At 41.4% G+C, this 15,871-nt stretch overlaps 1 protein-coding gene across 2 annotated transcripts in view; it reads left to right on the top strand.

Annotated features, from left to right (window-relative positions):
- Positions 1–15,871, top strand: part of LOC145414858 (serine/threonine-protein phosphatase 2B catalytic subunit 2-like) — a 512,474-nt gene that overhangs the window by 385,629 nt on the left and 110,974 nt on the right. For both annotated transcript variants that reach the window (XM_080284279.1, XM_080284278.1), the window contains exon 3: positions 4,446–4,570. In XM_080284279.1, the coding sequence (XP_080140405.1) occupies positions 4,446–4,570 (125 nt within the window). The remainder of the gene's footprint in view (positions 1–4,445; positions 4,571–15,871) is intronic.

Raw genomic sequence — 15,871 nt, 5'->3', positions numbered from 1 at the left:
GTGTATGATGTAGAGAGTTTGTGTGTGTGTGTGTGTGAGTGGTGTTGTCAGTGTGTGTGTGTGTGTGTGTGTGTGTGTGTGTGTGTGTGTGTGTGTGTGTGTGTGTGTGTGTGTGTATCAGTGGTGTTGTCAGTGTGTGTGGTGTGGTAGCAGGAGAGTGGCAGGGAGGAACTGACCACTGGTAAATTATGTATAATGTTCACAGACGATGGTAACTTCCTTTTGTATCCTGGTAGCAGGGCAGAATGTTCTGGAAGGAGGATGTGTTAATGTAAGGGCATGTTGTAGTAGAGGGTAAGTTACAGTGCAGTGAAGAAAGGGTGTATTGTACTGAGGAGTGCGTGTGTTAAGGTCGGGTGTGTGGTGGGGTGAGGGTATGTCGGAGCAAGGATGTGTTGGGAGTGTGTGTGGAGTGTGATAGAATGAGGGTATGCTGGGTGGAGTGTATGTTTGTGTGTTGTGTTCGAAGGAATGTGAATTGTGGTGGACTGAGGGTGTGTTGTGGAATGACGTGTATGCTGTGGTCAGTTAGGGAGTGGTGAAGTAAAGGTGTGTTGGAATGATGGTGTCTTGAGTTTGGTTGAGGGTTTATGGATGTAAAAGTGTGTTGGTTATATGTGTAAGTTTGGAGGGTGTGTGGTTGGGTACGCGTGTGGAGACTATGTGTGACTCTTTATGTGGGTCAACGGTAATGGTAGGAAGGCTTTGTGTATCTAGGTGGGAGTGGAAAGTGCATTTAGTTATTGAGAACGCTGTCTGCCACAATGTTAAAAGATGACCATGTGTAGATATGCTTATCGGATATTGTGGGTAGCGTGAGTTGGTGGTGTTGTATGCGTAAGGTTAAGAGGATTATTTTGAAGGTGTAATTGGTGGTCTGGTGGTTAAGGAAGCATGGGTACGAATTTCCACGAGGCGAATTGATCACGTAATGCCACCAGGGGTCATTTACCTCAGTGTGTTCCGGATAGTACGACAGCCTAGCCTGGGAGCTCCACACCTAGATTAAAATAATAAGAAACAAGCTGTTATATAAGAACCCATTGACATATAGATGGTGTTCGTTTGCCGAGTGAAACTGAAGTTAACGAGAAGGAATGGTTGAGAGTTGAGGTGGATGGGCGGTGCAGTCAGACAGTTAACTCCCTTCCCTGGTTTAGTCTGAAGATTGCTGTAAACCAGTTAAACCTTACCACAGTATTAATCCAGGGATGTTTTTAATTAGTTTAGCCATACTACCTTCAGACGATTTTATTCAGCTTAGGGAGGCCTTCTTGTTGTAAAGGAACAAAATAGAGGCTAATACCAGACCCCTCAAAGTTCGAAAGCTGTCTCTAAAGGCTGATTAAATCGAAAGGTCTCTCGAGTAAAATCGTCTGGAGGTGGGACAGATAAAATGAGTAGTACGTCGTCAGGCTGAACGGACAAATAAATGTCTGGGATGGATCGGCTTTACCCAGTGTATTCACCAGACTTACGAGATGTACTTAATTATTCTTCTGTTCAGGTTACTAAATGGGTGGTTACCTGGTTAAGTGGGTCGCTGGCTGGATACACTGGCAGGGTTTAGAGATAATGGGCAGAGCACAGTGGTGAAGGTAAACAATTAGGTGGGGGAGGGATGCTAATTATACTCCACGTGTAGTATTTGTAGTGAGGCAAGGGGAAGAAATCCATGCTTACTAAACTTGGCAGAATTTATATATACTTGTGATGAAAACTTGGACGGTTGTGTTTTAGTCTTCTTGACGATTGGTTAGGAATATCTTCACATCTAACATTGTGCTACCTGGAAAGATGAATTACAACTGTTTGTACAAATAGAGTACCATAATGCGTCGGAATGAGGTCTCTCTCTCTCTCTCTCTCTCTCTCTCTCTCTCTCTCTCTCTCTCTCTCTCTCTCTCTTAATGATAAGTTCAAATTGCACTTAAGAGCACCATCGAATAGAATTGTGTATGTCCAGCATATCCTCATTCTAACCAAACCTTGCATCCTCAGAAACAGGTAAAGGGTAATTACTAGGATTCAGGTAATAACTAATTGGTGCTAACAAGGACATTTACTTTACACAAATATTTCTCTACAATCCATTAAAACTACCCTGACGTGTAACCTCACCCTTGCTTTTTTCTACGTTATTTTTTTTTCTAGCAAGTATTTAAGGCTATCCTGGCATCGAACTCGACCCCTGCAGCTCTTTCGTCAGCATGTGAATACCGCACGGTACCGGTTAAGTCGCTGCCAGCCGGCCAAGAGCGACTAAGACCTTTCACGGTTGAACTCTGAACTTTTGCCTAATGTATTATCTCCATTTTGGTCCGCCGCGTCTGCATTCTCCTACAGTTTCCTACACCCGCCCCCTGCCCCCCCCTCTCCCCCCTTTTTTCTGCGTTTTATTGTGTGCGTGGAAAGATGCGTATCATTCTCTTTTTATTGTAATACATGTTTTTATTTTTTGTGGAACGTTTTAATCGTATTATCTTTGCCATATTCTGCATTTTAATTTGTGTGGAAACTTTGCGTATCGCTTGCCCATTAATATTATAATTTGCGTTTTATTTTGCGTAGACCGTAAGCATATCAGTTCAGGTTTTATATAAGTTGAATTTTATTCTGTTTGGAGCGCTTCCATATCGTGTGTTATATATTGCATTTTACTTCGTGTTGAACTTTTGCACATAATTTCTTTTTATTATTTAATTCTGGCTGTGTGCGGATAGCGTGCTTATCAATCAGTCTTTAATTATACCCTTTGCTTCATTTTGCGTGTAAAGTTGCAGAAGATACTGTAATTCTCTTTATTTTCTACGTTATATGGACTGTTTGCTTGTTGTGGTAGAACTGAAAATAGCGATGGGGTTGAAGGATGAAAAGAGTGAATGTTAGTAATGGATGACTCCATTCCCTGTACACTTGGTTAATGATATTCTTGCTCATACGTTTTCGAGGTAATGCTTGTGTATCCCGTGTACCGGTACTATAAATATTAGTGGAAAATAGGATGGTGATGTGATATTATTATGGTTGTTATTATTATTAGTATTATTATTGTTGTTGTTTACTACTACTACTACTACTACTACTACAACTACTGTACAACTGCAACCACCACCACCACCAGTAGTAGTAGTATTTTTCTTACAGTTTTCTTAGTTCACTAGCCAAACCAGTATATTCCAGAAACCGTCTACTCTGTCCCACACTCCTGCGCCAGTCTAAGCCAGTAAAGTCGCGGTGATTATATTTTACGATGGCTTATTCCTTCTCGTCAGCGCCAACCCCCTCGTGTGTGAGAACAATGCATGTGAGGTTGTTAAAGGCTGCTGATACTAGGTCATGACATTCCGCTTTGTCTAGTCTCTGTCTGTCTCGTTTCGTCTCGTCTAGTTAACACACACACACACACACACACACACACACACACACACACACACACACACACACACACACACACACACACACACACACACACACACACACACACACACACACACACACACACACACACACACACACACACACACACACACACACACACACACACACACACACACACACACACACACACACACACACACACACACACACACACACACACACACACACACACACACACACACACACACACACACACACACACACACACACACACACACACACACACACACACACACACACACACACACACACACACACACACACACACACACACACACACACACACACACACACACACACACACACACACACACACACACACACACACACACACACACACACACACACACACACACACGCACACACACACACACACACACACACACACACACACACACACACACACACACACACACACACACACACACACACACACACACACACACACACACACACACACACACACACACACACACACACACACACACACTGGTTCTTCTCGTTTATCCTTTAACTTTTTTCCTCAGGTTTTTATATAACGTTGGGTAACTTCTTTTTAAGTTTTATAAATGGTGCATTGACGTTGTCTACTGAGATTTTGAGTTTTTTTTTTTTATGGGGGAGGGGTCAGACAGTTCATATATTTAATGTTTTTTTTCTGGATCCAGTCATTTTTATACGTTGAGAAATTCTTGTTTGTGCATAAGTGTTTTCTGGGTGGGTGTTTTTTTTTTTTTTTTTTTTTTTTTTTTTTTTATGGTTACCGATAATACTTGTTAACATTTTCCTTTTAGCTTTTCTCTGAAGTTAACATTACTTCTTATTTACTTTTTTTCTTTTTTCTGAATGTAGTATACTTCTTGTTTACGTTTTATTTTTACTTTTTTTCTGAATCTAATAATACATCTTGTTTACTTTTTTATTTTTAGATTTTTTTCTGAATAATAATACGTCTTGTGAGCTTTTATATTTCTCTGAATCTGATATTTTTCTTCGTGTTGCAGTGTGCGGCGACATCCACGGACAGTTCTACGATCTTATGAAGCTATTTGAGGTCGGAGGTCCGCCGAACTGTACCAAATACCTCTTCCTAGGGGACTATGTAGACCGAGGCTACTTTAGTATAGAGGTGAGTCCAACATCCACGTCTCTTGTAGAAGGTAGACCAGTGGGAAGAAAGTATGCTCACAGATGGAGGTGTTATTTTCTCTCTTGCGATCACATTGCTCTGAATTATTGAAAAGGATGAAATATACGCACGTCTATCTATCTATCTATTGCCAGACGCCGTAATCCCGTAAGGGGTGGCCATTTGACTTGAGTTATTTGTTTTACGGGGAGGGGCACTAACCCTCCACCAACTCACTTGTTGACACGTAGGGAGCACGTATGGTTTGGTTATATGGTTACCACCCAGCATTGTAAATGGTTTCTTGGCTTCCAGGAAACCATTTGGCTTGTCACCCAGTGTAAAGCCACCCGTAAAGGAAAGAAAAACAGTAAGAAGTGACAGGAAAGATGGTAGAAATAGGAAGAGAGGTATGATGATTAATTTATTGGGAAGATACTTGAAGAGGGTACAAGTCGGGCCAGAACTGTTTTTTCTCCCCAGTAAATAACTTGGCTTCATCTCTTCCACGTGTTTGGTGTATATATCTCCCAAATTGAGCCTTTCCTTTTCCTTGTGTCTGGATTCCCGCCTTACTTTATCTTTAGGTGAGGAGGAGGATCAGGATAATGCTGTGTTTGTATATATATATATATATATATATATTGCTTGTTTATAGATCATTATTTCACCCTGTCTTTAGGTGGGAAATGGGGTCAAAATAATAATGATAATACTTGTATATATATATATATATATATATATATATATATATATATATATATATATATATATATTTATATGTTTTAGTAAACACAAATTCAGTATGTGGATATATTTTCTTCCACTGCAAAATCAAAACGCAATGTGGTTCAGACTTTTTTTTTTTTTTTAATTGTGGTTTCGATTTAGAATGTTTTAATGTTTGAGTATTTACGAGAATGTATTGTTGGGGGGAGTGGTGGGTGGTACTGTGGTTTGCGTTTACACTATTTTATTAATTTTCATGAATATTCTTTACCCCGGAAATATTTCAACAGTGGCCAGTGTTCATGTATTCATTTCAATCAAACCAGTACGTACCCGGTATGCAAATCTGAACGTTTAGTTTAGGGCACAAGATTTTTTTTTTTTTTCCTGGATAAAATGATGAATACATTACTGGTACGTATGCAGGTTCCTTTGAAATATGTGAAAGACAGTGTGTACATTTACGAATCAGCCAATCCCTGCATGAAGCTTTGGTAAGCAGTCAAGGCGTGTGGAGTTGTGGAAGAGGAAATTAATCGCTGTGCACACCTGATACGAGGCAGAGCAGCTGTTGGTACTGCCATTAACAGCTAATTGCCCGATACACTCCTCTGGGTGGGTGTATGGTGGGGGTGAGTGGGTGTTATGGGAAGGTGAGGAGGGTGCGTGAGTGAGGTGTTTGGATGGTTGGGTGGGAGAGTGAGGTGGCTGGGTGGATGGATGGACGGTTGGGTAGCTGGGTTGGCAGTGAGGTGGACCCGGTGGCAGTGACGTGGGTGGGTTTGAGAGTTGGCAGCGAAGTGGGTGGATGGATGGATGGGTGGATGTGTTGGCAGAGGGAGGTGGGTGGATGGTTTTAATGGGTTGGCAGTCAGATGAGTTGGTGGGTGGGTCGTTGGTTGGCAAAATAAGATGTGAGAATTGATAGCTTGAAGTGGGTGGATGGGTGGGCGGGTGAGTTGGTACAGTTAGTGGGTGGGTTAGCTGCGTGGGGTAGGTGGGTGTACATTCATTAACCCTTTAACTGTAATTACGCCTCAATTTCTTCCCGCGTAGATAAAACCGCTCGTACTGGAGGAATTTAAGCAGGTTATCTTATTCCCCTGAGTGTGGGAGGTCTTTTCTGATGTAAATAAAATCACCTAATAGCCAAATAAAATAGAAAAAAATCGTAAAAAAAAAAAAAATACTGATGGTTTAAGAGTCCTGCGAGTCCACTTAACCCTCTGGCTGTTACGATATCACAGCTGAATAAAATCGTCTGTTGTAGATCTAAAATGATAAAATCCTCAAGTGCATCCGTGACATAGGAACCCTTGCTAAGGTAGTGCTTACCTTTTGACTGATAGGACTTTTCTCAATGGAGCAAAATCGTCTGAATCTAATACCGTGAATATACCATAGTTCCCTAATGAATACCATCCTCTGCTGTACAGTTCATTCACATCAACTTGGCAGAGATTTTTGCCTTTTTGCGACCCGTTTCTTGTTGTTTAGTGGCAGAATTGAGAGAGTATTACAGTATTATGCATGGCTGTACATTTTCATAACACTTTTTCGTGACGAGCACCTTAATTTTAATCCCTTCATATACCTCAGCAGTGAAGATGGAGGGATGCAAATTTTACGCCAAGTTAAAGTGAAAGGAGTATTGTAGTGTTCCTGAATATTAGAAACTCGCTGTGATTTAAAACAGGAAAATCATCGATAACTTATGGATGAAGGTCGTCGAGTTTTTTGTCCACAGGTCATACATTAAATCCTTGGCGACGCTGATTTATTATTATTATTATTATTATTATTATTGTTTTTGTTGTTGTTACTGCTACTGCTACTACCACTACTACTACTACTTCACCGCAGACGAGTTTATTCTGCTTAGAGGCGACGTCAGAGTCAGTGAGGCCAGAAGCGATCGTAATTTAACCCTTCCAGTCTGATGTATTTCATACTAGTTCCGGAAGATTTTACTCAGCTTACGATAGATTTTTTTTTTTTTTTTTTCAAGTTTGAGGGGTCAGATATTCAGTTTATTAATCGTTTCGCCACCAGAAATATTATCCTCCCCCCTAGTATATATATATATATATATATATATATATATATATATATATATATATATATAGATAGATAGATAGATAGATATATATATATATATATATATATATATATATCTTTTGGTGGTAGTGAGAATAAGAGAAAAAAGCCATCTGAGTAAAAGATTTAATTCAGTCAGTTCCGTAACGTTATTGTGCCCGATTCATGCTTTGTGTGTGTGTGTGTGTGTGTGTGTGTGTGTGTGTGTGTGTGTAAAAAATTGATCAGACTCTGCTTTTTATCATTGGTTTATTTCCTTCAGGCTACTGACATTGCATCTCATTTTGGCTACATCAAGATAATTTTTTTTTAGTTTTGGAAAGAATTTACGAGAGGGGTGGTAAGATACAGCCTTTATTCTTCCCTTCTCTACTCCAGAACTGAATAAAATCGTCTGGAGTCTGGAAGTAGCTAGAATAAATTTAATAACGTACTGCAGTGAAGGGCTTAATGTGTGGCTGTGACGTTAGCTGTGTGTTAGTTATCAATGTGACGTTAGTAGCGTGGTGTTAGTTATCAGTGTGGTACCGTAAACACGTGTAATGTACTTGATGACGTGTTTGATAAGACCTCCTATCTAACATTTCATAAAAAACAGTGTATTTTCGAATTTTATGTTACTATAATTTGGTGATGTGGTTGTACAGTATTATAAATTCCATGGTCTGGAATGCCCGTGTGTTGAAGGATGTAGGTTCGAATCCAGGTGGTATATGGATTTTATATTTGTTTATCTATTTTTATCATGTACTACCATGGTCAAGTATTCGCCAAAATTTCGCCGGCTGTGGCTGAGGAAGGTGTTACATGAGCTATTTTTACGTGATAACATATAAAGCACAACAAAAAAGTATGGCAAGGTAAGATGCCCTGTTGCTTGTGGAGTAATGAGAAATGGAGATGGCAAGACACACAGCTGGCAGAGTTTTGACGGCGACCTTTATGGCTTTACAACTCTGCCAAGGACGGGGGGTGAGCTGCTGTCCTTAATTCCTACACTACGATGATTTATTCTTGTCATCAGAAGATTTTATTCAGCTTTGAGTAAGCTTTTTCTAACTGGATGGGTTACTTCGATCCATAACACATTCCGGTCATTCATAACCTTGCAGTGAGAGACGGTACAGCTGTTCCATAATGTATTTGTTGTGCTGGTGTTCTCTTAATATTGTATGATATTGTAGGCATGGCATTTGTTATTCTGGTGTCGCTGGAGGCATCCTTTGAGAGAGAGAGAGAGAGAGAGAGAGAGAAATGTGATAATGAATTAAAATTTGCAAGAACACGTCGTGTTCAGACTGGCAGAGAGAGAGAGAGAGAGAGAGAGAGAGAGAGAGAGAGATTTATATGGTAATGAATTAAAATTTGCAAGAACTAGTCGTGTTAAAACTAGCAGAGACACACAAACACACACACACAGACGGACAGGTAGACAAAGGGAGTTGGGAGCCCAAAAGAGAACTTCAAAAGGATCGCACCACAGTCGTCCTCAGAAGGGTGGCACAGCCGGCATGGACGTAAGAGTGGCACAAAGAAAAAGCCAGTGGATCTTAGGAGTCTGCCTGGTCTTCCTTAATACGACTTATTTCGCTTATGCTGCTGGGTGTAATGTGCGTAAAGAAGACTAAACATTAGGATAGTGACTGAGCGGCTTATTTTCATCTGATGGAACTGGAACTCTCCGACAGTCTTAATAGTAAGTCGTGGTCGCATGAAAGTCGATGAGCCTTAGTTTTGAGGTAGAACTGAGCCTCCCTGGTTTCTAGTCAAATTTGCCATCCATTAGACCTAGATCTGGCCATCAGTCGAACTAAAAGGGTTTGTGGATCTTTGTCAGGTGAGAAAATAGGAGATCTTGTATGAGAGAACTGAAGAAGGAGAAGGGGAGGGGGAGACCGATGATGAGGTGGAGAGCTATAGGAATGAGGTGGTGCAAAGGGGAAAGAGGGCAGCCTGGTGGCGGACGGCAGGGTGACATGGAAGCGTTTTTTTTTTTTTTTTTTTTGTTTGTTTTTTTAGGATCAGGGTATCTGGTTATAGCAGGATTGGCATTAACCTCCCTCCCCCAAAGAAAAAAACCAAAAAACCAGCTTTAAGTGTATTTGACATTAATTTTTGCTTATAAAGATTTTTTTTTATATCCTATTGATAAATGAGGTCTAGGTACATAAAATATTCATTAAAACCCGGTAAAATCTCTCAAAATAACCCTCAAACACGGGTTTTCTTCATCCCACTCAGTTGCATTTTTTCTGTCACTACCAGCAGGCATTTTGTTGCCATGGTCCTCTCACTACCAAGGAGAAACTGAAACTAAAACACAGAGTACTGAGTCAGCATTAGTCAAGCCTCACCTGTCCATTTCCTGTATTAACATGTACAGTACAAGTTATCAAAGGCTTGGGCCAACCGGACCAACCTGTATGGACGTGTCTAAAACAAGTGGTCTGCTCTCCATATAACACCCCAAACCTTTTATTTCGTTCTAAATTACTTTGTATTAGCTTATTTTAACTAATTTACGTTAAATTATGAGGGATAACAACAAACTCTACCAAAACAATAAAACCTAATGGACCCACCCCCCCAACAAAAGTGGGTTGTTTAAATTTTTTTTTCCAACCCTGGGTTATAGATGGATAAAAAGATAGATAGGAGAAATAGATATGGATAAACAGATAATATTGATAGGTAGGGTCCTAATAATCTAGTTAACCTTTCAGTTCGTTGACGCGTTCTTAGCTGCCTCCTCGTTATTCAAACACGATTTCACTCAGCCTATAAAGGCATTGTTCATACTCGTGGAGGTTGGATATAACCTTCATTAAACCTTTAAGTACGAAGAGGTCTCGCCTGAGCTGAATGAAACCATAAGAGAATCGTTTGGTTTGGAGGCAGCAAGATTGAAGTATGAAAGACGTCATTGTGGGAGGGTGAAAGGTCCGGCTTCAGTGTGACATCCCCTTTGTCTGTTGGGCAGGATCTCTTACTGCCAGAGCTGGGTTGCAACGGGCTGGTTCACTGACAGTATTGTGAGTAGGACGGGTGGAGTGAGGGGAAGTGCAGGCTGAGTAGAATGTGGATATGGTAGTGTGTGGTGTGGTGTGGTGCGTTGGGGAGGGGTGGAGTGACGGTGTAGATTAGAGTGATAAAATGTTGGAGCGGTACAGTGGAGGATTCGCGCTGTGTAGTCAATAAGAATGATATACTTCAGGAGTGTTTGCAGTTTAGTAGCGTAGTTATATGCATAGGACTGCTAGACTCCAGAACTAAGAGTTTTAAGTGCGAAGATTAGAATTCTAACGCGAAAACTAATGTAGAATAAAGAATAAAGAAATGTCAGTGAATGGAGGAGGAATTGAGTGAGTGAGTGAGTTAGCCCGTGGAATGCATATTTAAAAGAGCACACAAGTGAATTATTAAAGTGCATATGCTGAAGTGTAAGTTAGCACATGTGTGGTTGTCAAGTGCGTATGAGGAGTTGTTAAGTGCATGGGGAGAGTTTAATGCGTGCGAGATTTTGTAAGTGGATGTGAGGGATTCCTGAGTGCATATGTTGAGTGCATGTGAGGTGCCTTTAAGTACATCTGAGGTATTGTCAAGTGTACAGTATGTGAGGAGTTGTTAAGTGCATGTGTAAACTAAATTTGACGGGTTGTTAAGTGTATGTGAGGGTTTAAGTGCATGTGAAGAACTGTTAAATGCATGTGTTAGGGGCATTGAAGGGGCTAGAAAGTGCATGGGCTAAGTGTGTATGAAGGGCAGTTAAATGCACGTGTTAGATACATGTGAGGGGTTATTACTTGATTATGTGCATGTATTGTGTGAATGTGAGGGGCTGTTTAAGTACGTGTAATGTCACATGACTTTATATATTTTTACTACGAGGTTGTAAACAAGTGCATGCGAAGCGGAGTAAAGTGCCTGACAGACTAAGTGCATGTGTTAGGATGTGAATGCAGTGTCTGGTATGTGAGAATATATAAGTGCATGTATAAGTGCGTGTGAGAGTATGAGTATGCACGTGTTAAGCTGATTGACTGAGGAAAATAACCTCTCTACTGCATAAGAACACAGGTCGGGGGGAACTTTATTAACCTTTTCACAGCGATAACGTCTTTCATGCTTTTTCTCTTAACAACCAGCCAGTTTTACTCAGCTAATGAGAAATTGTTTTAATTCATTTACCTCTTTTTTTTTTTTTTCTGAGGTAAATGAAATTATCCGAAGGTAGCAGGAATAAATCAGTAAAAGACGTCATCGCACTGGATGGGTGAAGCGTAAATTAGGTTTGTAGGTGTGCAACTACCAGATCATACAGCTGACGCCCTTATATAAATGACCTTGTAGGATCTGAGTAAGGAAATATCACATTTAGTATACACAAGTCAAGAGCCCCCTGTTCTCGTCGGCTAAGGAGGCTCCCCAGCATCTCTCCCTTAGCGATTTATTTTTAGAAATCGACTGATTAATATTCTTTTGCTCGCAATCTATGCAGAGCATGACGATTTTAGAATGTTTTGTGCGATACGGAGATGTACAGTAAGGTGTAAGAGGAAAAATAAATTGCTTAGGAAAATGTGTTAGGGAACTTCCATAACCGACGAGAATACGGGCCAAAGTACAGTATGTGTTGAATGGATGTTAAGTTTTGTAAGTGAAGAGTACATAGGCCATGTAACACACAAAGATATGTGAATGAAAATTAAGAGCAGGTAAGCAAACCGACATATGATTCTGTGCTCCATGTTTCTAGTGGCAAAGAAGGTTTGGTAGCACCTCTTCCTTGGCGATTTATTTGCCTGTTTCTCCTTAGTATTTTTTTACTTGCATGAATATCAAAAGTACATTACCTCAGTACAGAAGGATAGTGAGGTGACTGAATAAATCGCTGAGGAAATGGTGCTTCGAGACCTATGCCACCAAAAATAGTAGGGCGGAAGTGTGAGCATAGTTAATAGTATCACGTGAGGCGGACTCGTTATTGGCCGTGTGAGTGAAGGTGCACAGGAAATGGTTGAGTGGAGGAGGGACGCGAAATTTACAAAGAGCTTGGAAAGTATACGAGTAATTTTCTGGGAAGGCGCAGTAATGGCGAGGAACATGGAACTGGGTGATTAAAAGAAAATCGAAGAAAGCACGTAATGTCAGGTCTGGTGGGTGTTAGTGTAGGTGAGGGTGTGTGTGCGTGTGTGTGTGTGAGAGAGAGAGGGGGTGGGGGGAGTTGGTGTGGTGAGTACAAGTATAGTCTCATGCTAGGGCGTGTCCATGACCCTAGCAGCATGAGACAACCAAGTGTTCAGGGACAAGACAACGCCCTTATTCACGTCAGTTTAGGAGTCTTCTCAATACCTCTCCCTTGCCAATTTATTTCCCCATATGGCACCTTAGGATTCTTTTGCATTCTATTTATGCTGTCTGTAGGTCGTATTTTAAGTGGCTTTGGAGGCTCCGTAACGCTCTTTTCTTAGTGGTTTATTTTGCACATTGTACCTCAGTATCCTGTTTTATGTTACAGGTTCAAACATTTCGATATTAAAATGATGTAAACAGAATACAGGAGCGTGTTGAAATGTATTGTAATATCAAAATAAGTCGCTATAGAAGAGATGCCACGAAGCCTCCTATATCACCTAGAATACGGGCCCATGTCGATAAGTAAGATATGTAAGCAAGGAAGAGAATGACCTGTAAGACGTAGAATAAAGAGCTAAGGTTGAGTTATTAGGAAGCCTTCTAAACCCACGAGACCAGGGTGTGGCCAGTAGCGGTTCATGGCCCGGGTACTGTTAGCTGCCTGGCTTTGGTTTGGGTCAGGAAAAACATGACCGTATATGGATTAGACTACCACGGTCTCTCCTTACCCCTACTAATTTCTCTATCTCGTGTCTCCTTGTGTATTTTCTCACCCAGTGTCTCCTTCCATCACGTCTTTCTGTAGTTCTTGTCTTTCCTTTTGTATCCTCTTTTCTTCCAGGTTTATCCAGTATTACCGTATATGGATTTAGCTACCACAGTCTCAACTTTCCCTTGTATCTATCTAGTTCTTGTTCTTCTCTCGTTCTTTAGTGTTCTTTTTCACTCACTTCATTGTTAACTACCTTTTCTTTTCCTGTGTTGTATTCTCTCCCTTTTGGATTTGTCTACGACATTCTCTCCGCCACATCTTTCTATATTTCTTGTCTCCTTATGTTATTCTGCTATGCAGCCGTAACTGGAGCAGCCCCCATCTCTCCCAACCCAATATCTTTATGTCGTTCTTATCTTTTGTATTTTTTTCGTCTTAGTTTCTCCAATTACTGTTTCCTTTAAATTGTTCTGTGCCTTTTCCTCTTTTTTTTTTGTGGGGGGGGATTTCCTACCCCAGTCTTTCCATTCCCCACGTCTCATTAGTTCCCGTCTACATTTTTTTTTTTTTAAATCCAGTCTCTCCAGTTATTGTCTCCTTTCCATTGCCCTCTGTTGTTTCCTCTCCTTTCGTTTGGATTTGGTTGCTCAGTGCTTCCTGTCCTCACACTTCTCTGCTTGTCTCTTATCTTTCTTCATCATCATCGCTTTTCTCCCCTTCTATATTTGACTGCCCCATAACAGTTCTTATCTCTTTTATTCTCTGGTTTTTTAACCATATATGAAATTGGATCCCGGGACACACTTTCTACTCATCCTTATCATTTTTTTTTTTTCCATTTATCATTCTTGACCATTCAGCAGGATAACATTTTTCAAGGTTTCATTATTGCTGTCACGACCTTTTATTTTTATTTTATTTTATTTTTTTATTTGTTTTCAATATATTAGCAACATTCTCCAGTATCTGTTTCAGTACGATGACGTCTATCATCCTGCCACCTTCAAACGATTTTATTCAGTTAGAGACCTCTTGCAGCGAAAGGGTTCATGAAGACTGTATACTCTCCGGCTTGGAAAGCCGTGTGCTGAGCGAAAAAAAAAAAAAAAGTGCCTGTTGGTAGCAAGAATAACATTGAGAGGAAGTCATTATAGGGAAAGCACTAATGATCTTTTCTTAATCAATCTCGTACAACCTTCACACGATTTTACTCAGTATAAGGCTGATGGAAGCTCATGTTTACCTCCATATAAAGAGCATGAGTAAAATCGTCTGGAGAAAGTAAGAATACAATCGTGTCATCATCTTAGCGCTTTCTTCTGCAGCTGCCATCTCTGTTTGCGTCTGTTTTTGTTCACTTATCCCATTCTCTTACCTACCCCCTCGCCCTTTCTCCCCTCCCCCTCCCCCACTTATCTCCACTCTCTCTCCCTCCCTCTATCCATCTAGTATTTCCTTCATTCTCTTCCACCTCGTCCACTGATCCCTCCTTCCCTTTCCCCCTCCCTCCTCTTCCACCTCCCCTTTGCCCTCCCTTTTACTCCCCCCCTCTTCCTCCCTCCTCCTGTTAGCCCTTCTTCCTTTCCTTCATCTTCACTTTCCTTCTTCCTCCATTTCCACTTTCCTTCTTCCTCCATTTCCACTTTCCTTCCTCCATCTCCACTTTCCTTCATTCCATAATCCCCTCCTCCACCTCCATTTCCCCTTTTATTCCTCCCATTTCATCATGTTCCTCTCATTTCTCTTCGTTTTCCTCCTCTCCCTCCTCCACTTCAACTTTTTCCCCATCCACCTCTTTCTTCATATCTCCCTCCCCTCCCCTCCCCTCCCCCTCCCTCCCTCCATCCATCCATTACCCCTCTCAACCTGTTATGCTAATGACCGGGAACCACCACCACCACCACCACCACCAGCTCCACTTCCACCCCCACCACCTCCACCATTAGCCGCCACAAGCTTCACCATTCTCGTCACCACCTCATCATTCCAGACATCATCACTACCATGTTCACTCCTTTGTAGCTATACTTTACTCCTTGTCACAGTCATCACCCCCGGTCGTTAGTGTTTCTCCAGCATCACTACTGCCATACCTCATCACCACCATCCAGGGCATCACCACTACCATCATCACCCTATTGTACCCGTGATTTGCTCTTTGTCGCAGTATCACCCTCCGTCAGTCACTACCACTCTGGTTCTGGAAAGGGACTCCTTCACGTGGTGGCACCGGTACGACTGGGCGATGGACCTGCCCGGTTATACAAACGTCCCCAGTCTTCATCCTGTCATCTGAAAGGAGGATGGTGGAATGTGGAAGAAGGGTGGTTTTGGCTTGCGGTTCACAGGGTTTACGTTTACATGAGGCTGCTGCCGCCGCCGCCACCGCCTTGTGCTCGTATTCGCTTCGGATAAGGACGCTCCCAAAGTCCAAACACGTCGTCTTAAGTGATTTATTTTGCATGTTACACCATATCACCCTCTTGTGTATTGCATAAGTAATTCTGATATCGCCGTACTCTGCATAAATGACGTGCAAAATTATATTACCCAAAAATCTCAAAAAATAAATCGGTAAGGAAGAGATGCTAGGGAGCCATCTTACCCGGTGACAATACGGGCCTTGG

The sequence above is a fragment of the Coenobita brevimanus genome, chromosome 101, assembly GCF_032717465.1.
Source record: "Coenobita brevimanus isolate Jiangsu-jjx chromosome 101, ASM3271746v2, whole genome shotgun sequence".
NCBI classification, from domain to species: Eukaryota; Metazoa; Arthropoda; class Malacostraca; order Decapoda; family Coenobitidae; genus Coenobita; species Coenobita brevimanus.
The sequence above is the reverse complement of the archived record's forward strand: the minus strand, read 5'-3'. Positions and strand labels throughout refer to the sequence as shown.